Source organism: Zootoca vivipara, chromosome 11 (assembly GCF_963506605.1).
Source record: "Zootoca vivipara chromosome 11, rZooViv1.1, whole genome shotgun sequence".
Lineage (NCBI taxonomy): Eukaryota > Metazoa > Chordata > Lepidosauria > Squamata > Lacertidae > Zootoca > Zootoca vivipara.
Window position 1 is genome coordinate 45455375 of NC_083286.1, and position 25845 is coordinate 45481219.

At 44.5% G+C, this 25845-nt stretch overlaps 2 protein-coding genes and 1 non-coding gene across 3 annotated transcripts in view; 2 read left to right on the top strand and 1 right to left on the bottom strand.

Annotated features, from left to right (window-relative positions):
* C7 (complement C7) overlaps positions 1 to 17399 on the bottom strand; it is a 31748-nt gene extending 14349 nt beyond the window's left edge. Inside the window, exons 1-10 of the mRNA XM_035100474.2 lie at positions 17241 to 17399; positions 16830 to 16885; positions 14688 to 14760; positions 11667 to 11808; positions 10087 to 10240; positions 8456 to 8594; positions 6302 to 6436; positions 4856 to 5099; positions 3958 to 4071; positions 2801 to 2967 (exon numbers count right to left, since the gene is read on the bottom strand). Coding sequence (XP_034956365.2) covers positions 2801 to 2967; positions 3958 to 4071; positions 4856 to 5099; positions 6302 to 6436; positions 8456 to 8594; positions 10087 to 10240; positions 11667 to 11808; positions 14688 to 14760; positions 16830 to 16885; positions 17241 to 17246 — 1230 coding nt within the window. The 5' untranslated portion in view covers positions 17247 to 17399. The remainder of the gene's footprint in view (positions 1 to 2800; positions 2968 to 3957; positions 4072 to 4855; positions 5100 to 6301; positions 6437 to 8455; positions 8595 to 10086; positions 10241 to 11666; positions 11809 to 14687; positions 14761 to 16829; positions 16886 to 17240) is intronic.
* Positions 17400 to 22110: 4711 nt separating this feature from the next.
* On the top strand, positions 22111 to 25641 carry RPL37 (ribosomal protein L37). The gene is made up of 4 exons (XM_035100784.2): positions 22111 to 22260; positions 23801 to 23936; positions 24593 to 24677; positions 25527 to 25641. Exons 1-4 carry the CDS (start codon positions 22258 to 22260, stop codon positions 25594 to 25596), a joined length of 294 nt encoding a protein of 97 aa, XP_034956675.1. The 5' UTR covers positions 22111 to 22257; the 3' UTR covers positions 25597 to 25641.
* On the top strand, positions 25353 to 25434 carry LOC118077374 (small nucleolar RNA SNORD72). The gene has a single exon (XR_004691630.1). It is a non-coding gene; the product is annotated as a small nucleolar RNA SNORD72 (small nucleolar RNA).
* Positions 25642 to 25845: the final 204 nt, after the last annotated feature.

Genomic DNA, 25845 nt, shown 5'->3' on the forward strand with positions numbered 1-25845 from the left:
TGTTGAATTTCCCTTACTTTTGAGTAAGGTGCACATGTTTCAATTAAAACCTAGGAGAAGATTCCTCCCATGTTTTTTTTAAATAATCAGTAAGTGTGGACAGCTGGGGAGGCTGCACAGTGCTGGCCCAATCTTTACTGGAAAGCAGAAATACACACATCCCATGCCTAGCCACCTTGCAATGATGAGAAGTATGCTCAAAACCCCACGCACCTGAAATTGCCCTGAGACACTCCACACACTCTCAACTGCCCTGAGAATTAGGCAGGGGGGGGGGAATGAAACCTATTTTCTTTTTGCAGGGGAAGAAAACTTCTGTGAAATTGGAGGCCAGATTTTGGCACAGTATTAATGGTACTCTTGCCTCCAGAAACGAAGAGCAATGTTCAACGCAGCCAATATTAATGCTTGTCAATCCTGCATGGTTAACATTCCTGTTAAAATCAGTGGGACTTAACTTAAACAACCTTTATTTGTTAGGATCATGATAATAGGGGTTCCAGGTGGTATTTCGCTCAAGAGGTGAGTAGGTTCGGACCTGCTTTAAGAGTGACAAAGAATCTGAGCATCCTCAGACCATTCCTTGGACACCAGAGTAGAAAACTTCTATTGTTATTTTTTAACTTTGCCTTTTGACATATTTCTAGAGCAACTTCCAAAAGGACAGCAGCAAAATTAACAGATGAAAGACAACAATAATGACTAAACAGCCCCAAATAACCAGTAGTTAAAACTATTTGAATTGCCGGTGGAATTGCTTTAAGAATTAGAATTGCATGTGGCATGCAAGATGCAGCTGGTTTACATTCTTTTTTTCTTTGCATAATCTAAAGCAAGTCCATCTTTCGCCAGATACTTCATGAAAAAAGTGGGCTGTGTTTTCAGGTGAACAAGTATTGACCTGTGCATTTCTTGAGGTTTTGTCCTGTGAAGTTAACCAGTCGCCCAGGATAATGTTTGCTGTGTGGTGCCTATACCTAACCAAACTTGCTCATGTGGGCTACACATAGCTGGCAAGCATTGTGCATATGAATCTTAATTATGCCAAATGCAATAAGGTTGAATTGCTTTGCTCAAATCTGATATCTTGAAATTTCTGCTTATTCCCTGGATCTGAGCAAACTAGATGCTCAGATGGAGTACAGGGACCTTAATTAACTTGCAAACAAGGTACAATGCTCACAGGGATTTCTGCTTTTATTTGATTTATTTGACTTAGCAAGCTCAGCAGCAACTTCCTTTCACTTGAATTGTGTTTTTTGGGGGAAAACTGCAATGAAGGAGAAAAAGAAAGGAGGGTTTTTTTATTTTAAAAATGTGGTCATGAGTAAAGGTAAAGGGACCCCTGACCATTAGGTCCAGTCATGACCGACTCTGGGGTTGCGCGCTCATCTCGCATTATTGGCCGAGGGAGCCAGCGTATAGCTTCCAGGTCATGTGGCCAGCATGACTAAGCCGCTTCTGGCAAACCAGAGCAGCACACGGAAATGCCATTTACCTTCCCGCTGTAGCGGTTCCTATTTATCTACTTGCACTTTGACGTGCTTTCGAACTGCTAGGTTGGCAGGAGCTGGGACCAAGCAACGGGAGCTCACCCCGTCACAGGGATTCGAACCGCTGACCTTCTGATCAGCAAGCCTTAGGCTTTGTGGTTTAACCCACAGCGCCACCTGGGTCCCTGGGTCATGAGTAACTTACACTAAATGGAAGTCTTGTCTGGATCTGGGTGGCAGTACCCATGTCAGGGACAGTGATGGTAGAGCTGCTTCAGGATATATCGAGTGATATTGAACTGAAGGCATAAGCCTCCCTCAGGATGCCTTCCAGTAGGAGTCCTCCTTTTGCACTTATAAGAAGCCAATAGACCTTCTCAGATGGTCACGACTCAAGGATGCTCAACATCATGCCCACTGCCTTGCTCCAGATGCCCAAGCATTGATGGTTCCTTTGTAAAAACAGAGCCTCTGCATGCACACGTGACATGCACATAAGCTCTCTGTGTGCAATGGATGAAGCGTGCATTTTGCAGTGCACCAGATCACACCTTAGGGATGAGGGAGAAATCTGGTTCAGTTCGCATTAACTGCGAACCTATCTAATTCGCAACCCCAAAACCAACATGCAAATCAAAACCAAACTATCCTTTGAAATTTGAACTTCTCTGAACTTTGCCATGCCATTCTGCAACCAAATAATATGTAGAAAAACGCACATGTCTGGGGGAAAGTGTGCATAACATTGTGAGCATTCTTTTTTTAAAAAAAAATAAATACAAAAATGCATTATATTAGGAGAAATTGCTTGCAGAAGTGTGTCTATTAGGCAAAATTGCATAGGACAATGTTTACATTGCGATAAATGTGCACTTAAACACTGGTTAATTTTTGGGAGATCATATAAAAAGGCGTTTTGTGGAGACCTGAATGTAAGACTGGAAAAATAAGAGAAGCTGAAATGGACAATTGCATCTTTCTCTAGGGTTCATGCAGCATGCAAATGATATGGGTGTAAGCTCTGTGCAGAAGATGAGGTCAGCATTTGAAGGTTGGAAGCAATGACAAAAAGCATGATAAGAACATAAGAATAGCCCTGTTGGGTCATGCAATGGCCCATCTATTGGTTCTCACCGGGGGGAACCCGCAAGAAGGATTCCAGCACTAGAGCACTCTCTCCTCCTCTGGCTTCCAGCAATTGGTATTCAGAAGCATATTCCCACTTCATGTGTTGAAAATCCCTGGCTTTTAACCGTGTGGGAATGATTCATCTAATAAAAAAACTATCACACAAATCAAAGTTTTACCTTTTGCTTAATGACTCTAGGAGAATAGGACACCGATCTAGCCCAGAAGGAGTACCGCTGAGTATTTGCCACAGGATCATTTATGTCCATGTAGCTTAGCCCAGCTACAGCTCCAGGACTTCCTCCCTCTACTAACGGGTCAGCTCGAATCCGATTGCTGGTGGTACCTGGAAGCACACAGAGAGCACAGCATTTTAAAAATAAGCATCTTATATTGTTGAACAGTTGCGTTGTGGCACGTACAACTGACATTTAAATGGACTTAAGGACGTAAAAATTAAGTACAGTCGTACCTTGGATCCTGAACGCCTTGGTACTCGGACATTTTGGCTTCCAAAAGCTGCAAACCGGGAAGTGAGTGTTTCGGTTTGCGGAACCCTAACATCCGACGGGGCTTCCGACTGGCTGCAGGAGCTTCCTGAAGCCAATCAGAAGCCGAGCTTTGGTTTCCGAATGTTTTGGAAGTTGAACAGACTTCCGTAACGGATTCCGTTCAACTTCCAAGGTGTGACTGTATAGTACAAGAACTTAAAAGAAGAGCCTTCTGGATCAGGCCAGTGGCTGGCCTAGCCAAGCAACCTATTCTCACAGTGGCCAATGAAAGGTTCATAGAAAACCTACAAGCAGGACTTGAGCACAGGAGCCCTCTTCCCTAATGTGGCACCTGATATTCAGAAGCATGACTGCTTCTGACCTTGAAGGCAGAGCACAGCCATCTCCATGAATGTTTCTTTGGAAAGCCATACAATTTGGGGGCCATCATTGGGTCAGGGCTGATTCAGCCGCAGGTCAGCACAGAGACTCAGAGACAAGCAGTAAAGTTGATTCTTTGTCAAGGAAACAGAATACAAACAGAGAAACCTACGGCAAGACTGGCCTCGGTTAAGCAGTTGCCGGAGCCTCACACTTCCCCCTGCATCTCCTCCTCGTCCACCTGTTTCCCTAGCCGTCTTAAACTCCTTCAGAGAAGGGCCCCCATGTGCTCTTTGCTCTGCTACATGCCTCTTCGTGCCCTTGGAGACAAGGGAGCTGCGGAGCTGAATATAGTAGGACCGGCCAGCTTCTGTTTGCTTTAGTGAAACGTTCCAATTGGTTAAGCCGGATGGCTGCTATTGACCAGGAAGCCTCTCAGAGAACACACACAAACAACTATTTACCTGAAGATTGTCGCAGCATTTCATCTAGTTTGTTGCATTCTGTTTTCTTCTTCTTTACGAACCAAAAATTCCAACCTGATGAAGTGCATTTGTGCATGTCCAGCGTGCTCAAACCTAGGCCAAGAAATGGGCATTAACCTTGATGATCAATGAATGATCGATGCAATCATTTCCAATGCGCAGGAAAATGTCCCACAGAATTGGGTCCCAAGTTAGCCTAGAACTTCTTAAGGAAGATGGGTATATTTACTGATTTGCTTGTTTATTAAGAGCTCCACCCCACCTTCCTGCCTAAGCAAAAGACTTCAAGGCAGCCTACACATTTTTTTTAAGGTCTCAAACAGAACTGTAAAGGAACCATCAACAGGTGACTCCAGTCTCTGGCTCCATCAAGGCCAAGCACAACTTGCCAGAAATCAGCTGGCAAGCAGAGATGGAGATGCTGGCATCACCTGTATTAGTAGAGAAAGACTCAGATGAACAGCCATTTAACTGGGTAGCGTCACAACCTACAAAGGCTAGCTGCATGAAGCCTTTACCATCTTGGGGGAGGAAGGCTAACAAAAGAGGTAAGTATCCCAGACTCTGGAAGGAGGAGAGGAAATCAGGTAAAACAGCGACAGCATAGCTGCCAAGTTTTCCCTTTTCTCGCGAGGAAGCCTATTCAGCATAAGGGAAAATCCCTTTAAAAAAGGGATAACTTGTCAGCTATGAGCGACAGTCTGGAAGTGCACTAGATTCTACTCTTGCTTACTAGAATAAAGGGATCCTCCGCATTTCATATAAACAGAGAATAATGTTTTGGGGTTTCTCTGTTGCTTGCATGCAAGAATAAAATGCCTTTTATTCCCAAACTCACTCCTTTACTAATTGGGAAATGAGTGCACCAGTACACTACCTTGTGCTTTTGCACTGTCTGAAGCGACATGAAACAGAACTTTGTAATGTCCTCCCAAAGATCCAGAGTGCAGGAAATGTGTTCCAAAACGTTCAATTAACCTTCGGTATGCATTATATTCATAGAAGGTGGGAAGGTTAGCAAGCTCTTTCCAGAAGGGCTCAGCAAGATTTAGAAATTCCGGCTGTTTGTTGATGAACTGAGCAACTTCCACACTGTTTTCGATAACCATGAGCAGATTACTCTAGGAAAGGAAAACATATATAGAACTCAAGCAGTTGTTTTCACAATAGTAGGAAAGTGTTTGTAAAGTGTTTGTAAAAAGAGCAATTTACAGCTGATATCTCCTGGATAAAGAATTCTTTGTTAACTGCGTAATTCCACATGCCAGTTAGCTATTTGGTGTCAGAGTTCAGCAAACAGGGAAATACTGAAATTTCAAACTTCCCGATCCAGTAATGCAGAGGTTTTCAACCTTTTTGAGTCCACGACTCCCTTGACCAACTACATTCTTTCTGCGGCACCCCTGTGGGGCTCAGGAGCCCAATTATGTCACCCCTTGCCTGCAGAGCTGGCAGCCTCTCACCCTTTTCGAACACCCTCCCTTGTGGAGTGTTCCCTAAGCCTCCTCTCCTCTCTGCTCTGCTTGGGTCTCTGAGTCTCTGAGCTGCTCCACCTGCCCGAAAGAGAGGTGTCTCCTCACACTGCCTCACAGGTGCCTGGACTTGTCTGTCCATTCCCAACATCAAGGGCTGCAGGCTGGCTGGGCTCCCTCACCCGCTTGCTTGCTTACTCCGAGGCCGACTCAGATCCTGGCAACCAGCACGCCCTGGCCAGCCCCAGAGGCACCATTTACCATGGATTTTGTAGCCAGGGCTGCTGCAACAAACAGCTGTGCAAGCCTCTGAGAGGCAGAGACGCGTGAGAGCATCAGAGAAGGGAGGGGAGGAAAGAGGGCCAGTGTTGTCCACAGCACCCCTGACCATCATTCAAAGCACCCCAGGATGCCATGCCATACTTCTTGAAAACCACTGCAGTAATGAGGGATGAGGAAGAAATTCAGTTCTATTCACATTTTGATGTGAAAAACGGAACGCAAATCAAAGCACAGTGCCCCTTTACATTTTGCACTTTTCCAACTTACAATAAGCATGCATAAAAGGTAAAGGGACCCCTGACCATTAGGTCCAGTCGTGACCGACTCTGGGGTTGCGGCGCTCATCTCGCGTTATTGGCCGAGGGAGCCGGAGTACAGCTTCCGGGTCATGTGGCCAGCATGACAAAGCCGCTTCTGGCGAACCAGAGCAGCGCACGGAAACGCCGTTTGCATAACTGTGTATATTAATAGACACTGTGTAGAAAAGCACACAAATAGTGAAAAGAACATTAAAAAGGCATAAAATTTGGGGAAATTGCTTGCAAGAAATTATGCAGAACACTGGGTACCTTTGAACTGCCTTCTTGAATTGTATTTTTTTCATGCTGGCGGTATTTTTTTCCGGTTGCAAGCCTCTCTGTGTGTTTTCTATAAGCCCAGGAACTGTTGTAAAACTCAGCGCTGAAATCATTCTGAATGGTCACCTATTAAAAAGAAGGAAAAGGTATCTATATATAAAATTCTCTAGAAAGAAATAAAATATTGGCAATTCAATTGTTTCTCAGCCCAGATATTAGGTACCTTCATGCTAGCTATTTTCTTGAGGAAAGGTACAAATTTAACTCATGCCACCCAAAATTGTGTGTGAAACATTAAACCTAAAAATCGACAAACTACACCAAATTTAGTGTATTATAAAGCACCTATCCCCCTCCCCAGCAATCCTGTCATGACTACCAGATACATGCTTTCTCTTTAAAGTTATTGTAATGAACCACAGGTTCTTCAGAGTTGCTTTTCCTCTGTTCCTTCCATGCAAGGCCCACAATTTAAAGCTCTGTCTCCAAGCCCCTCTCTTTGCTCTGGAGCTTTCCCCACAAAAAACCACTCTTTAAAGCTCAATTAGAGTAAACATCCATCCACGGAAAACCCAAATTGACTGCTCCGATTCAGCTTTAAAGAGTGGGTTTTAGTGGGGAAAGCGAGGGTCAAAAAAACCACTCGAAGACGGAGCATTTGGGGACCTCTGCCTGGAAAGTGTGGACAAACGCTGTGTCCATGCAGTTTTAGCTCAACTTGAACCCTAAAGATAACGTACATTCTTGCTTCCCCCAACAGACCTTTGCATTTTAAAAAATGTTATTCAGCTTGTATTTTTAAGCAAACTAACCTAATTCACATCACCTTGACTAAACACGGGATCATAAAATAATTAAGCTATGGGTTTCACACAATCTACATTGCAATACAGTTCTTAGCTTTAAAAACATACCCCAAATGCATATTGCAGAATAAAGTGATTTTAAAAATGTGTGCATGAGATAAAACATTTATATTTGTATACCTATTATGATGATGATGATTATCTGTATACCACCCAATACCTGTAGATCCCAGGGCAATTCACAACATAAAATCACAATTAAAAAGACACAAAATCCATTAAAAAATGAAAAAAAAATGTGGTGAGTATATTTTAAATTGAGAAAACGAGCTGGCACAGACTTGTGAATGAACACATGAAAAATGGACTCCGAATGGAAGTAGGCTGAGCCATGCATGAGAAAGACTGTAAACCAGTGGTAGGGAATTTGCTTGCATGCAGAAGATCCCAGATTCAGGCGTCAGCATCTTCATGTAGGGCTGAGAGAGAGCCCTGCTTGAAATCATGGAGAGCAGCTGCCAGTCAGTGTAGAACAAAAAGAACTAGATGAGCCAACGGGCTGGCTCAGTATAGGGCAGCTTCTTATGTTTTTGTCTAGAAGCAGTTTGCAGGGTGGGACAGAACCATACCTGCTAAGTCTCCCACTGAAAAATGCGGGATCAGCAGCGGCGCAGCAGCGGACGTTGCATAGAAGCAACTTCCGGGGCCGCTCTTCCCATGTGTGGGCACCGGAAATTGGGCAGAGTGGCACCGGAAGTCGCTTCTACGCATGCCCGGCGGCCATCTTGGTGGTGGCCGCATGACGGCGGCCATCTTGGTGACGCCCGCCGCCATGCGGCCACCACCAAGATGGCCGCCGGGCATGCATAGAAGCGACTTCCGGTGCCGCTCTGCCCGATTTCCGGTGCCCACACATGGGAAGAGTGGCACCCAAAATGGAGGCTCCCTGGCAGGTAGGAAATCCGGGGGATTTCCGGGATTTTCCTCCATTCGGGAGAACAGCGGGGAATGGATTAAAATCCAGAGGTTTCCCGTGAAAAATGGGGTGCTTGGTAGCTAAGGACAGAACCACTACACTAGCTTCCATACAGATGCGTTGCTATTGGTTGTCAGGAGGAGCATAGCAGAAGTAATTCAACAAGGTGCAAATGCACCAGCTAAGCCAATGCTGCTCTTTTGCCAGTGTGTTTGCACTGCACCAAACTATTTGCCTTGCCTGATAGGCAACAGAGAGCCAGCTGCCAAGATGCTAAAGTTTTGCCCCACCCCCCAGCCAGTGGGCTGCTTCTGTTCCTATCCCCAGATGATACTGTGGCTGAAAACAAGCAATCGGACACACCTGGAATGTGTAAGCAAGGACACTGTCACTCAGCCGATAATATTCTCTCTGGTCTCCACTGAACACTTTTCTGCATTGGCCACCAAAGCTCTTAGTATGGATGACTCCACCTCTGCTCTCACCCGTAAGAGCGTCAAAGCTGCAACCAATCAGAGTCAGGACACAGATTGCAAAGTTCACAGGATTTAGAAACATCAGTTGTTAACTAAATGTTCGCATACATCAGCAGACTACTTCCAAAACTAAATTATGCAAAGAACAGGGCACTTTGTAATGAGATTTTGTACTGGCAGAGCTACGATGCAAATCCCCGCCACTGCAAGTTACATCAGGGAAAATAAAACAAAATGTTTCCCCAACAGAAAAGAGCAAGCACCTGATCGTTCTAATGCATTTTATCTCTATGGCAACTGCCCCTGCTATGTTACATTTCCAGGTAAAATTAATGCAACTTGACAAACAACAATGGTCAATCTCCTCGTATCTTTTTTCTCCTCCTGTGTTCAGCCTGAATTGAGGTCACCAACAAGGCCAAGGGGACACATAAAGCCTGTAATTTATTTGCTTTGAAATAATCACCTGCCATTTATGCTGAAGTTCTGGTACATCCACCAAGAGCTAAGGAATAGCAGCAGTAGTTCATTGCGACCACTCCTATGAGCCATTGCAGGGAGGTGCTAGACTCAGTATACCTCACCCACCTGCAACATATTGGCCTATTATTGGCCTATCCAACATGTGTTTTGTAAGAATCGCTACAGTAATCATTGTATGTTATTCGACTCTGCCCCCTCCCATGACATCACATGCGTGACGTCAGGATGTCTCAGTGGGCCCCCTCAATCAACTGGAGAAGATGGCGCTTCTGGTCAGGAGTCTACATTGTCACGCAAGGCCCATGCCTCTGGAGCTCTGGGGCCTCCTGGTCTTGCTGTAGCTGCTCAAGCAAGCAGTGGCGTGAGCAGCAGTAGCAACCTCTTCGTGCCTTGCAGGGCCAACTTTACCCAGGGGTGCAAGGGGTGCGGGGCACCTGGGCGCTGAATTCTTGGGGGTACCAAATGTATATCTACTGTATACCGGTCCCTCTCGATCAGCGGCAGTGAAAAGCAATGGAGTGAAAGTCCAGGCACCCCCAAACTGCGACCCTCCAGATGTTTTGGCCTACAACTCCCATGATCCCAAGCTAACAGGACCAGTGGTCGGGGAAGATGGGAATTGTAGTCCAAAACATCTGGAGGGTTGAAGTTTGGGGATGCCTGCTAAAGACGGCCCTGGTGCCTTGTTCTCTCTTTGAGGAAGGCAAGGAAGGTAAGGCTCAGAGGGAGATTCAGGCAAATGGGCAGCAGCAACAACAATGGCAAGGAGGAAATGGTCCTCGTGCTCTGGGAGGAGGGCCCCTTAAGAGCAACTCCCACCAAAAACAGATGCCAAATGGCCTATCCGAGAAGTAGCTACAATGCTCATGAAAAGATAATCTTCTCACTTCATATGGCCACGAGACAACTGATGCTTTGAAGACCTGGAACTAAATAAATGCTTTGCCCTATGTACGTAGAAGCTAAATGTTTTTGTTTCTCTTAAATAACCAATCATCGTTGCATCAAAATGAATAAGAACGACAAAGAACTCACCCTGCTCCTGTAAGCTCTACATTAGGAGGCGGCTTCAAAGGTGGCTTGGTGTTTTCACACACCATCTTGATCTCATCGCATCGGTCCTCATCAGCGCCATCTTCCTCACAGTCGTGATCTCCATTGCACACCAAGGATTTGCTAATGCACTGCCCTGTGGCCATAAATACAGGTAACATAGGAACGATGAAGAAACTCTTGCACCCATCTAGAGAACAGAAACTGATTCTTCTGAGATTCCTCCTCCCTCATAGAAAGGTGGGGACCCCTACATGGCTCTCACTACCACAATGCCCCCAAACAACTCACTTGGTACTTATGGAGGCCCCGGTCCTCTCCTGGTTTTCTTTCTTTATTTTACATTTTGTTGGGTTTTTCTTTTCTTTGACCTTGAACAATGCTGGGCTGAGCGGAAAGTAAAGCTTCAGCCTTCAGATGTCCTCTTTCTTTCCTTTTTGTTTTATGTTTGGGAATGGATCAACAGATTTTTGCCATTTTTGGTAGCTTTGCGGATGGACATGTTTCTCCAAGCGTCTTGGAATTTTCTTTCTGTGAAATGGGTTGCCTTGGTTTGGTGTTTGGGACTGAAAGCCAGCCCCCGCCTCCCACTAAGTTTCTGGGTTAGTTATTTGTCCTTTGTGACAAGGCAAATCTCCTTGGCTTCTCCTTTAGGGGCTTCTCTGGAAACCTCATGGGCAAGCAAGGTCCATTGGAGCGTAGTAAGCCCTTCCATCCTATCCTCAGGTTGTATATATGTGTAAATAAAACTCCATATCCTAAAGACATCAAGTCTCCATTGACCTTCATTTCAAGGAAACTGTACCCTGGGTAAGCACTGGAACTCCTGGGGTCTCTCAAAGCTCAGAGATTGGGGTGCAGGCAACAATATTTATGTGCTGTTATCTGATGCCTGAGAGTTCTGTTATTTACCACTGTATAAGTCATTTACTGTGAGTCCCTCTAGAGACCCTGCATAAAGAACTAACTCTCTCTCTCTCTCTCTCTCTCTCTCTCTCTGTGTGTGTGTGTGTGTGTGTGTGTGTGTGTGTGTGTTTATATATATAAAAGGTAAAGGGACCCCTGACCATTAGGTCCAGTCGTGACCGACTCTGGGGTTGCACGCTCATCTCGCATTATTGGCCGAGGGAGCCGGCGTACAGGTTCCAGGTCATGTGGCCAGCATGACAAAGCCGCTTCTGGCAAACCAGAGCAGCACATGGAAACGCCGTTTACCTTCCCGCTGTAGCGGTTCCTATTTATCTACTTGCACTTTGACGTGCTTTAGAACTGCTAGGTTGGCAGGAGCTGGGACCAAGCAACGGGAGCTCACCCCGTCACAGGGATTTGACCTTCTGATCAGCAAGCCCTAGGATCAGTGGTTTAACCACAGCGCCACCTGGGTCCCTGTGTTTATATATATATATAAATAATAGAAATCATAATAAAGAGTTACACTTGCATTCCCATATCTCCCTCTTTTTGGTCCCATCGGCTTCTGCTGTGGAACAATAATAAAATCATAGAATTATAGAGTTGGAAAGGACAATGAACAGGTCAGTTGGATTCTTGAAGGAACGTACCCGACAAACATCTAAAACGATTGCCACACCCATCTTCTGTTGGGCACCCTCTTGTAGGAACACAAGGACAGGTTTCAAAGGAACTTCCTGGACATGGCTGTCCTCCAAACTGCCCATAAACTGCTACGGTCCGTCTGCGAATCTAAATCCAAAAACAATCCTTTAGGCTAGAAGTAGGTTCCAGTAGTGCTCTTAGGAGCAAGGCAGATGATATGTTAGCTCTGAATTTGTGCCCTTTGAAGAAAGGGGAATGTCACAAATTTCCTGGGGAGGCAGGAAGGTCAATGCTGGGCCTTTTTGCCACCATCTCCATCATCTGCCGCTCTCAGTGGTCAGATGTAGGGTCATGAACTTCATCCCCAAAGTGCAGTCCTAATTGTGTCACTGGCAACATCACATGTGCACCTGTCTGCAGAACAAGCTGCTGTTATAAGGCATAGGAGTAGAACCTGGTTTAAAAGTTGGCAACCCTACCCATGTGTGTTTTATATTGCCGGATATTCAAAAGTGTTGTATTTGGATACGAGAGACCCAGTTTCAAATTGTCACTCAAGCAGAAAATCTTATTAAGTTTCCCTGCGTTGGTTACTGAAGGCCAAAAACTCTGTATTGCTAGACCACATGTTCACCATTTATGGTGTGGGAGTTTGCTTAAAGAGAAAATTAACTAATAATCTGGTAAGAAAACTTGGATTGTTCACCAGCGCTGCCTTAATTGAGAAACATTTCAGCTACTCAGGCAATGAATCTTGTAAAAGTAACCAGCGAAGAATATAAACATGGAAATAATTTGCATTTTAATTTGAGAGTTATTGTTGCGGGGAAAACAGGCGGATCTATTTGGCCACATCAGCAGCAAATGAAAAACAGCGGTTTGGTTTATAGGCTGTCTGTTCCTGGATTTATATATCCTCCGCTAGAGAACTCAGATGCCAGGAAATTAATCTATATAGGAAAGCTAAAGTAGTTTAGTTTAGCTAGCTGAGGTTGCAATCCTATACCTTGGGAGTAAGCTCCATTGAGCACAATGGGACTTGTGCCTGCATAGGCACGCATAGGATTGCCCTGTGAGGCACCAATCCTATGCACATGTGGTCCCACTTAACTCAGTAGGATTTACTTATGAGTAAAGATAAATAAGATTGAGGTGTGAAATATAGGGTGTTTCAGGTGGGAATCAGTCATATACTGTGGTATCTCAGTTTTTGAATGTAATCCGTTCCGGAAGTCCATTCGAGTTCCGACATGTTGGAAAACCGAAAACTGAAAGCGGAAGCCTCAAAACGGAAGCCTCAAAATGGAGAACTCAAAATGGAAGCCGTGTTTCCTGTTTGACTTCTGAAGCGCGTTCAAAAACTGAGGCATTTACTTCCGGGTTTTTGGCGTTCAAGTTCTGAAACGTTCAACTACAGAGGCGTTCAAAAACCGAGGTACCACTGTACTGACAAATTAACCTTGCACAGTTAGAGAGGCCTTGTAGGGGAAGATGCACTGGAAAGTGTGGGGTAACACTTGCTCTGCCACAATCATAGGATCATAGATCTAAAAGAGGCCACAAGGGTCATCAAATCCAACCCCCTGCAATGCATGAATCTCTTTGCCCAACATGGGGCTCGAACCCACGACCCTGAGATTAAAGAGTCTCATGCTCTACCAAGCTATCCTTCACATAGTGTTGTCTAACTTTCCTGCAAACAAATCAAAATGAATGTTCAAATGGCCAGCATCATCATCATTTAGCCTTCCCAAGTTAAATGAATGAATGCTCATAAACAGGACTTCTGGATGCACCTGTAGTGATTGTCTAAGACAGGCATCCCCAAACTTCGGCCCTCCAGATGTTTTGGACTACAATTCCCATCTTCCCCGACCACTGGTCCTGTTAGCTAGGGATCATGGGAGTTGTAGGCCAAAACATCTGGAGGGTCGCAGTTTGGGGATGCCTGGTCTAAGATGACTTTAAGCAATGGTTGCAGATGAAGATCTAGGGCAGCAGTTCCCAAACTTTCTCTTCACAGACCACTTGCTGGACCCTGTAATGGTTTTTCTGCCCAATGTAGCAATTTAATGTGTTGTGCTAGTACGATACTAAGTGTATTTTTATTGGGTCCCCCCCCCCCCGGGTTATATATTGTATTGCAACTTAAGGTGTAATTGTGGATTTCATATTGCCATGAAATACAATATAAGGAATAAAAGAAACAACAAAAAGACAATCAAACACCAATTGAATATGATGGATATGCCAACTCCAATCTTCAACCACAAATCCACAGATACATTGTAGGTCACCTGCTGGTCTGAAGACCACAGTTTGGGAACCCCTTATCTAGGGCACAATCCTCTTGGAAGTTCTCCTGTGCAAACCCTTTTGAAAGAACAGGCTGCGCAGAAGCTCAGCAGTGTTGCTGTGCAGTTAACGCATTCCAAGGCACTTGAGCACGCGAACTTCCCAAACGATTGTGCCCTAGACCAAGGGTGGGCAATCTACTGGTAGATCTTTGGGAGATCTGTAGTAGATTGGCCAGGGTTTCCAATTTTTTAGTCGTTTAACAGTAATAACAACATGACTTCCCCATCTGAGACTGCTGAAATGAAGGAAAGCTAAAAGGATTTCCCATGAAAGGGTTGAGCTCAGTTCTATTCTGGTGCTAAAAATAAATCTCTTAGGGTTTAGAATGTACTTCAAAGCACCATGTGTGTGTATATGTGTCATTAAAATTTTAAGTACTGGTATATGGTATATGTTATTTGCACCTGGTTCTGGTTGGTAGATATTGGAGTATTAATAAAAGAACTAAGTGCATCACATAAGGCTGACCATTCCTGTCCTAGATCTTCATTCATAACCATCACTTAAAATCAACAAATTACCTCTATAATCCAATTAATAATCATGATTATTAATAAACATATGATCCTCAAAATATTGGGTAACAAAATAATGGCAACCAGATTGCTGTTGTTATTATTATTACTACCCGAGTAGCATACAAATGGCACACATTTATAATACTGTACCTGAGTCTTAGTACAGCCATCACATTCTGACCAAGGACCAAATGGATTCCAGCTGCAATCGACTGGAGAAGCCCTGGATTTTATACGGGGAGAAAGAAAAATACTGTCAAGGTTTCAACATTGGGAGAAGCACCATAGGCCAATGGTAAAGAACATGCAGAAGGTCCCAGGTTCAATCACAAGGATCTGCAGGAAGGTCTCGGAAAAATTCCCATTTGATCTTGCAGTTATCTGTTTTGAAAAGTTGTTGACTTCCTCCATAACAAAGTAATCTCGAGGAATCCCAAAGTTAGTGGATGGCCTGGATCAAGCTACATCTCAATCTTCCTGTTCAGCACTGCCCCTTCCAACTATGAGTTGTAGCCAGTCCTACTCAGGGCAGATCCAGGTAACAAACCTAAGTTAATCATGTCCATTAACATCAGTGGGACTACTCTGAGCAGGAGTAGCATTGGCTGCAACCCTGTGTTGCTACTGCCCTGTGATCATTCCCTTGGGAGAAAGTTCTGAGTAAATGTGGTTAAGATTGGGCTGCACATCTTGCTGACGAGGAGCTCATGCATATGATCATATGATGACAATAGGAAGCTTCCTGTGCCTCCATCAATTCTTCCTTGTCCGTAGGACGTTCTCCTCCAAATCACTGCCTTCCCACACTTTCTCCTTCCTCAGTCCAGATTTTCTCATTCCCTCTCCTTTTGGAGTATCCCTGGTAAGAGAAGATCCAGACTGATATAGGAGAAAGTGTGGGAAGGCAGTGATTTGGAGGAGAACCTTCTATGGACAACAGAGAATTGATGGAGGTGCAGGAAGATTGCTATCCTCACTATAAGACTGTATTGAGAAAAGCCATTTGCTCTTCTTCCCTTGCTGCTGGGCTGCTCCAGTTCTCTGCCTGCCTGGCCATAGCTCTTCCCCTTTCTGTTACTGCACAAGGCCATGCTTTTTATGTAGCAGATCATATGGAAGTGCGGAACAGCCAGTGGTTGCTGCAGCTTCACCAGCAATTGTTTTTACAAAAGTACAGCAGCGCTTCCTGGAAATGTGCAGCAAGTATCAAAACATGTTTACTCTGAAGAAACTGAAGTGGTACCACTTGTACTGCTTTTACAGTCACGGCTTCCGCCAAATGACCTTGGGAACTGTGGTTTGTTTGCAGGGAATTGTAGGTCTCCTAACAACTCTTAGCACCCTTAAAAACTGTTGTCCCCAGGATTATTTGGAGGGAGCCATGACTGTTAAAGTGGCATAAGTATGGATGTCATCTGTTAGGGATGCTGGAGAGAGAAGATCCAGCTATATGGTCTCCAAGGTCTCATCCAACTCTATGGTTCTATCGTAATATGAAAAATCTCATATGGAGATTGCACATGCAATAGCTGTGGGGTTCTCTCCCCTCCCCCCAATAGAGCTCCTGCAGGGTGGTGGAAATCATAAGTTTCAGTTTCTGATTTTTGTGCAGCCGTCTTCTACCTCTAACAATTGCATAAAAAGCAGGAATTCAGTTTGTGATTCCCCCCCCTCCCTTGCAATAGCATTTGTCTATCTGTTTATCCACAGGTGGCGCTGTGGGTTAAACCACAGAGCCTAGGGCTTGCTGATCAGAAGGTCGGCGGTTTGAATCCCTGCGACGGGGTGAGCTCCCGTTGCTCGGTCCCAGCTCCTGCCAACCTAGCAGTTCGAAAGCACGTCAAAGTGCAAGTAGATAAATAGGTACCACTCCAAGCGGGAAGGTAAACGGCGTTTCCGTGCGCTGCTCTGGTTCACCAGAAGTGACTTTGTCATGCTGGCCACATGACCTGGAAGCTGTACGCCGGCTCCCTCGGCCAATAACACGAGATGAGCGCCGCAACCCCAGAGTCGGTCACGGCTGGACCTAATGGTTAAGGGGTGCCTTTACCTTTACCTTTTTACCAGCTGAATTTCTGCCTATCATGCAGCTATTAAAAGCACAGGAGCCCTACCAGAGAGAGAGAGAAAAGTTGGCAACCTAGATAAGAAGAAGGAAAGATCACTCTCAATCCTAAACTTATACTGCACAGCTGAAGCTAACTAGCTACTCAAGTCCTACCGATGAACAGAGGAAAATACATGCTGAATATATATGCTCATCCCTTTTCAAAGTGCCAAAGAACCGCTCACCTTGAAAAAGCAGGAAAGGAGGCCACAATTGCCACCAGAACAAATGTTCCAAGGGCCTAAAGAGAAGGAAGGGGAGACTGGAATTATTGTTCGGCTCACATTTGGCCTGATTTTCCAAGTATAACAGCATAAGCCTAACCATGCCTACTCAGAAGCAACTTGTATTGACTGCAAGGAAGCTAAATCCCAGGTAAATGGGGTTAGGATTGCATCCAAATCAAAGGCAAGCAGCTGTCAAAGTCATAGGGCTGAATTTAAAAATTCCAGTTATTGCAACTCACCATGTCCCCATCGACACTCCCCCCCCCCCGCCCTTACACCCTGGTAGTTCTTCATCCATATGCCTTGCATAAATGAATATTACATTAGACTTGGTTTCATCTGCAGAAATTGGCTCAATGATTGCCTTACCTTCATGTTGGGAGAAATGCTCAACCTACATGGCAACTAGCAGTGAAGAAAACATTCCTCCTCCGGGAGAAGAAGGCAATTTAGAACCAGGAGGAGCAGTCGTCAGCCTGTCTGTCTCAAAACTTCTGGAGACTAACCCTGCCTGGCGGTTCTACTTTTTCTTTCACAAGAGAGGCCTTAAGCAATACGGAGGAATGTTAACAATAACCCATCTCCTCTCCTCTAGGGACACTTAACAGCCTGTTCCTGTAACTTCCCAAGTATCTTAAAATAGTAAGAACTACTAGATTATAAAACAAAGCTTGGCTTGGAGTGGAATAAGCCCTGATGAACTTTTTTTAAAAAAAGAGAGTTTAGGAAGCTGCCTTGCAACATATCAGACTATTTATCCAATTAGACCAGCGTTGTATACAACTTTGAATGGCACCTGCTTTCCAGGCCCTTTAAGGGAGTAGCACAGTGGCAGAGCAGATCCCAGGTTCAATCCCTAGCACCCTTGGGCAGGGCTGGGAATGTCCCCTGCCTGCAGCTCTGGAGAGTCATCTTGCTTTATTAGCCGAGGGAGCCGGTGTACAGCTTCCGGGTCATGTGGCCAGCGTGACTAAGCCGCTTCTGGCTAACCAGAGCAGCGCACGGAAACGCCGGTTACCTTCCCGCCAGAGTGGTACCTATTTATCTACTTGCACTTTGACTTGCTTTCAAATTGCTAGGTTGGCAGGAGCCAGGACTGAGCAACGGGAGCCTACCCCGTTGTGGGGATTTGAACTGCCGACCTTCTGATCGGCAAGCCCTAGGCTCTGTGGTTTAGACCACAGCGCCACCCACGTCCCAGAAAGTGTAGGCAACTCTAAACTAGCGGGACCACTAGTCTGATTCAGTATCAGAACATCCCCTCCAAGTGCCCTGATTTTCCAGGCATATTCCCGGAATTATGAAAGCTTCTAATTTGATCTGCCAGTGCTGCCGCCACTGAGCTTGGGGAGGAGGATGAGCCAGAGCTTGCCCAGAGTGGCAGCAGCAGCGAGGGAGGATCTCATTGCCTCTCCATGGCCTCGTGCTAATTTAGACATAGAGATGCAAAGTTAAATATAATCACTAGGATTTTCAGTAGAAACACAACACCTAGTGGGGAGGATTTGTGAGAAGGTCTTCAATCAAGGTGACTAAGGCTGTTTTGGTACTGAAACTCTGGTTTAGATAACCTGCTTCCTCTAGGGAGGACCACTTCAAGAGGGGCTGTATCACCACCGCTTTCAAAGTGGCAGGGAAAACTTCCTCCCATAATGAGGCATTAACCACTCCCTCGATCCATCCCATCAAGCACCTCTTACTAGATTTAAACAGCTTCACCACTACAAGCCTCTTGCTCACATCGCTAGGCTGCAACAACATCCACAGTCTGCAACTTGGCAGTGCTCCACAGCTGTCCAACAGGCCTGAACTAATTTGGGCATCGTTTAGCATGGTTCCAAGCAATTTTGACTTCAAAGTGCTTCGCAAATCTTGTAGAAAAGGTATAATCTTTTCAGGACCAAGTATTCCTTTGGACAATGATAGGACTGAACAGCCTCCCCAGACCTGGTGCCCTCCAGACATATTGAACAACAACTTTCATCAGTTCTGGTCTGCACAGTGGTTGGAGAAAGCTGTGCTAGAATTTCTGCTTGGACAATGGAACAGCTGAGGAACTTTGAGCTATGGAACGAAGAACCGAGGAAAAGAAAAAGGGAGGAAGATGAGGCAATATGGTGCCATGAGCTTCAGCCTTCCCCAAACTTTTTTGTTTAGTGCAGTAAGTAATTTAAAACTTGCTTCACAAATAGACAATACTGGAACTGAATGTCTAGGGACTAATGGGATGTTTCTGCTTGAGTCCCTTCAGGCTACTTCCATCTGTCGTCTAGAACAAAACAAGATACTGCCTAAGAAAGCTTTAATTCTTCTTCCTAAAGCGTTGTAGTGTTCCAAAGAGTCTGTTATATTTCCTTATGAGTTTTGGCTTTCTATGCAACAGAAATTCAGGTTCCTCCTTAAATTTCAAATGCCTTTGGAGCATAGTAACATCACACTCATTAAAATTGATTTCAAGTCATGGATCTTAAGAAGTCCTCTGATCTCGATCTGAAGATTGCAGCTGACAGACAACCTAACCCATCCCTTGATGCACCATCCCTGTTAATGTACAAATATTCTCCCTCTCCATTCATTATCTGTTATGTTCCCAGATGCCAACCCTTTCTCTCTATTACTTCTGCAGATGGTGATGGTCAAATTACGGCTGGAAAGAGAGAACATTGGGCTGATACGTTCTTAGCTTGGGAAATTGGCTGTCAGCGAGAGCTTCTGGACTTTCTTCTGTTAGCAAATGTCACCCGCTTTTTCTAATTAGCTGTAATTAGCTGGCTCCAAAGTTCTTAAGGTTTTTATCACATTTCAGGGACTAAGAGAATGAGCCTAGGGACGTGCCTTTCGGAAATGTGTCAAACAACAGTGTTTGGCTATTTTCCTCAGAACAAATGGTTCTTTCCCAGGGGGCTTAATGGAAGTAAACTTTCATAGGAGCCTAATCAACCTTCTGTTGCCTCCAAGGAAAACAAAGGATTTATTTGCACATTCATGCGGCAGGTTATATATATACTGCATCATCCATTATGGACATAGGGTGGCTGAAATTAAGATATGAGTTGCAGAACAATTCCTTAAGCTCTCAACCTTAAAGTGCAATTTCAGCAACTAACAGTACCAGTTTTGGATTTCAGATGGTAAAGAATACCCAGAATTGGCAAATGAAGCAATCGGCCACCTGCAGCATTTGGTGTCATCTGTCTTTGTGAGCAGGATTCTCAATGATAGTGATCCTCAAAACAACCCCCCCCAAAAAAAACCCCATATGTTTAGCCGTATGAAACGAGTCAAGAGGTAGCCTTTCTAATATAACCCCTCAGTGGAATGAAATCTGGAAGAACTAACATGCCCAGATGCCTCACTAAAATCCTTCAGAATATTTGTATCTTGTAGGATTCAACTTTAAAGAAATAGTGGGGTGTCTGACTTCACCTTTCTCTTTAATTTGACTTCACTTTAATTTTAATTTCCCTGCTGACCTTTTGAAAATCACAGTAGTTACAATCACTTATTCCCTCCCACCCTCAACCCCAAAAATAACTGGGCAGATGCAAGCGGTTAACTGGAAGCATACTGACCTCTAGTGGCAATCTGTGTTTGTGTTGTCCACATTAAGTCAACACAATGTAACTAGCAGAGCACCAGTTGCTTGACAACAGTCCTATTTTGGCAATCTAAGGCAAGCAGCGAAACCAATAATTTTATCAATCCCTGATGTGCGCCATACACGACTTGTGGGATGTGCTTGATTTGGTGGGGCTCAGCCCTGCTGGCCTCTGCCTGCCTCCAGCAATGCAGGAGTCACCGACTGAACATGCAGGCAGGCGTTAAGTGCCACTAGTGGATTCTTGCCTGCAGCAGCCACCCAAGCCTCATTGCTGGGGCATCCACAGAATTCAAAGCTGGCTCTGCCACCATTGCATGAGGGCATCAGGCCCAATTGTTGCACCAGTTTCAGGGAAGGGGCATAGCTCTGTGGGAGAGCCTCTGCTTTAAGTGCAAAAGGTCCAAGGCTCAATCCCTGGCATTTCAAGGTAGGGCTGAGAGAGACATGCCTGAAACCCCAAACAGGCTGCTGCTAGTCAGTGCAGACAATACTGAACTAGATAAATCGCTGGTCTGAGTCTGTAAGGCAGCTTCCTCTGCTCCTATAAGTGGGGCAGTGATTTGCCTTCATCTTCCTGTCTATGTTCTGCCCCAGGAAGCACACTAGACCTCTGGTAATATGAGGCTGCCTTCTAAATGCTTTGTTGTTGTTGTTTAGTCGTTTAGTCGTGTCCGACTCTTCGTGACCCCATGGACCAGAGCACGCCAGGCACTCCTGTCTTCCACTGCCTCCTGCAGTTTGGTCAGACTCATGTTGGTACCTTCGAGAACACTGTCCAACCATCTCATCCTCTGTCGTCCCCTTCTCCTCTTCTAAATGCTTTATATATATATATATATATTTATAAAATAATAATATGCAGAGTAAAACTTTAGGCAATGTAATAGAGAAGAGGTTGTAGCAATGCATTAGAATTGGGATGTTGGGAAAGAAAGCTCCTATTTTCATCTATGAAATTAGTAGATACTGCACAACTGAAGTTGAGCCAACAAAAAAGAATTCACTTTTCAACTCTCAGGATTATGTTCAACCCTATGTATGTTCACAGAAGTCCCACTGTATTAAATGGGCTTACTCCCGAATACTGTCGCGAGCTTTCGTTTAAATTGTTCTGTAGTGTAACTGCAAAACCAGCATTTGGTAGAATCGTGATCTGTGGGTTGCCGTCTTCACATGCTTCCCTGAGAGTAAGCCTTACTGAAAACAGCAGAGTGGTAAACACGCACAGGGTAGTGCTGCAAGACGTTCTGTGCAAGAGTTTTGCAGGTGGTCCATTTATTTCATAAAATTTATACACTGCTGGGTGGGGTGAGAGAGAAAAACCACACCCCTCAAAACAGTTAAGACCAAACAATAAAATCAATTTAAAAAATTACAATAGTTTAAAAACGTACAAAAAAGTTATCGAAAACTGTGACCCATTAAAATTCACGGCAGAATTTCTAAGCGTCTGGGCCGTTTGCATTTGGATCCCCTCCCCCCAAAAATTGAATTTGCAACTCTATGTCTGCTGCCGCATCCAGGGGTTGCAGCGTAGTTACTGTAAGTTATATATACTGTAAGTTACTATTTGCAAGGGAGGCCGAGACCCCGCCCCCACTGACGTCACTTCCCCGGTCCCTAGCCCTTTCCTCGTGTCACCCTTTCCCCCTTCCGCTCCCCCTCTGCATGCTTATTCAAGGGAGCCTATTCAGCGGTTGCGCTTTCTTCGCCGGAAGCCGCGGCGAGGATATTGCGGAAGTCGGGGTGGAGCTAGCTCTCTTTCGTTGTGGCGGCTGAAGGAAGATGGTGAGTGCGAGTTTGGGGGCGGCGGAGAATCCTTTGCCATCCGTCGCCGTTGAGGGCCCTGCGGCCGAGGCCGCGTAGGGAAGCGTTTACCTGGAAACTGCTAAGGACCGGGAGCCGTGTATTTCTGCCCCGTCCCTCAGGCGTTGCGGTCGCTCAGCCGCCGGAGCCTCGAGTTCCATAGCGCGAAGAGAGCGCGGGGAGCTGCTACAAGGAGGCCCGGTTGGGCCTACCAGCGGGCTTCGTCTGTCTCTGCAACGCCACGGGTTGGTGGGGCGGAGGTTAGAGGGGGAAGCCGTGCAGAGGCCCAGGCCTGGCTCGGGTCACCTCGCAGCTCGAGCCACGGCCCGTTGTCTTGTTTCTAGCGTTGCTTTAAGGCGGGGGATGAGAGTGACCAAACGTGTGCCTGTAAAGTTCATGGGTTGCAAGTATACTGGCATGTTAGGCGTGTGTGTTTGCTCTGATTTCTGGAGTGAAAGGTGATACTGGGCTGAGAAGGATGCAGAATGCTCGTGTACTGTAAAAAAAATGAAAGCTCTTGGGTGTTTTTTAAAATATATATATATTGCATACATTATGTTGGATAGCTTAGGTGTGCGTATGTATGGGTCCCCTAATACTGATGCTTTGGCCACTATACCAGTTGGTATTAAAATGCCTAAGGGTGCCTCAGTGAACTTTGTGAATGTCCAGAAATGCTTTACAGCCGGATCCTACCCATGCATACTCAGATTAAAACCTCAGTTTCAATGGGACAGAGGCCTTGGGGTTTGCATCGCTGTAATATTTTATTGGGTTTTGTTAGTATATCGGCTGAATCAAGCACAACCATAGCAATGGAAAGGTGAATTAAAAAACAAGAAGGTAAGGGGCTTTGGGCACCTTCTGAGGGAGGCTGGCACCCCTAGTTCTTAGAGGGGTTTGAACTGCATTTAAAATTTGAAATGCATTGTCGTTTTGTATGAAAAGCATGCCTTTCATTTAATAATAAGGTAGTGCTTGGAAAACACAGAAAATTGACAGTGCCTGTAAACCCACCATAATATTTCACGTCCTTTGTATGGTTAAGCCTTCACCAATCTGGTGTCCTCCTAATTTGTCCGACTGCAACTCCTATTTCCCCCAGTCATCACAGCTGTGCTGTGCTGGTATGGGATGATGAGCATGTATATAGTGCATTTCAAGGAAACATTCAAAAAGATCCTAGTAATCCCAACAGTGGGCCAGCATTGTTTCTGTCTTGCTGGGGCAAAGACTGAGGGAAATTTTACTTTTCTGAAACTGCAAAGTGAATGGCATAGCAGAGATGGGAGTTGAATATTTTGTAGTTCACACTCTTAATATGCTGTACCAACCCAATAACTTTTGTCCTTATACTATGTATGCAAAGTACACTTGGTTTTTCTATAAAACGCTTGTTGCTCGTTAATGCTTTATCAAAGTGTAGGATTAAGATTGTTCTGCATCTGTTTATTCTAATAATATAACACTGCATATTATTATAATCGTAGCATTTGCATAAACATTTCCATTTACGTTTTAGACAAAGGGAACATCCTCCTTTGGAAAGCGTCGCAATAAGACGCACACCTTGTGCCGTCGATGTGGGTCCAAGGCCTATCATCTCCAGAAGTCCACATGCGGAAAATGTGGATATCCTGCTAAGCGCAAGAGGAAGTGTAAGTGCAGAACTTCCCAAATGCAGGAACATATCTGACTTTAACATGACTGGTTCCGTAATACCTTGCTGCTTTGAGATCCATGGTGTTGCACCATATAAATGCAAATACATACCGTAGTTTATTGTGAAAATATTTTGCCTGAGAAAAACAGTGTAGCTTTGGATTTAAGGACTGCTTGGGCAATCGGAGGTTTCATGCAGGCAAGTGACTGGGCTGAGGAAGGAGTAACAGGTTGTGCCATCCTTTTTTTGCTTTGATAGAAGCAATTTCAGTGTAGAAATTCAGGCTACCGGTACTAGCTTGAGCACACTAGTAAACTGTATGTGTGTATGTGTTTAACAGTTTTAACATATGTGGGGAACACAATTTGTTCACATTTTCTGAGATTGCTATTCATATTTTCCACCCTTGGCCTTTTCAAAGAGAGCCAGGGTAGGTAGAGTGGTTAAAGTGTAGGGACTTTATTGAAGTCAACAAGGTTTGAATCCTTACTCAAGCCATGTGTTTCACTGGTTGACATTGGGCCAATCACTATGCCTTATCTGTGAGCATCAAAATGGGCAGGAAAACCATGGAGGGAAGCTGATCTGCAGATCAAATAAACTTGCTTCTTGATTGTAATGCATCACACAATCTACTTTTTTGTATTTTAGATAACTGGAGTGCTAAGGCCAAGAGACGCAATACTACCGGAACTGGCCGTATGAGGCATCTGAAAAAGGTCTACCGCAGATTCAGGTACAGTAGTGTATCCTTGCTATTACAGATAATGTGTTCTGGAATGCAATGTGGGTTATTTAATGCAAGATCCATATGAATATATGCTGTAAGCTACCATGGTGGGTTTTTTTTTACTAGGCAAGGTATAAATATTAATAAATAATGAGTTCTAGCTAACTAGATTAATGTGCTTGTTAGTCATGTCCATTGCAACATTAATAGGTAATAAAGCAATTATATCTCTTAAATGAGATTAAGCGTCACTGAAGTCAGTGAGACTTTCTCCTTAGTGGGATTGCAGTGTAAATAGTCATAACCTGGCAGTGTATTCTAAACAAATAGCAGCCCCAATGGCTGATATGTTTCCAGCAGTGCATCTTGAAGTCCACTATACTGTTGAAAACACTACCAGGGTTTTTTAATCTTACTGCTAACCCACAAACACACATGCAATATATAATATATATAATCTTACTGCTAACCCACAAACACACATGCAGTATATAAACTGAGGATTAAAGTTACTCATCTGACAAAGTGATGCTAGTCCATGAAGATTTATGACATAATAAATTGGTTAGTCTTTAAGACTGGTCTGTGTTGCAACAAACACAGCTACCTCTCGGGGGGGGGGGGACATTAAAGCACACTTTAAAATGTTCAACATGTTGAGAAGTGTTTGTTCATTTTTGCAGCTTATCTATGATGCTTACAAAAAACAAAAGTCTGAACATCTGAGTTCATAAGTGATTTCATTTTTTAACTGAGATAAGCTGATGAAAAAGAACACTAAAATCAGTTAAATGGATACGTGCACTCTAGAACAATTGTAGTAATCACTAACTCCACTTCATCTTGTATACACAGGAATGGATTCCGTGAAGGAACAGCGCCAAAGCCCAAGAGAGCTGCTGTTGCAGCATCCAGCTCATCTTAAGGACTCAAATGTCTTTTTAAAATAAATGGCCTGAACTGCGAAGAACGCTTGTCATCTTTACATGTTCCTCAGTACCTCCTCTTCCACATTGAGACCTTTGTTCAAGCTTGGTTGTTCAGATAGTTCCTGATGGAATTAATCTGAAATTTGATGAGATAAATATATAAAATCTCATGTTCAAATATACAAAACTTTTTTTTTCCAAAAAAAAACACCCAAAACCTTAGTACTGGTTGTGTGAAGCTTCAT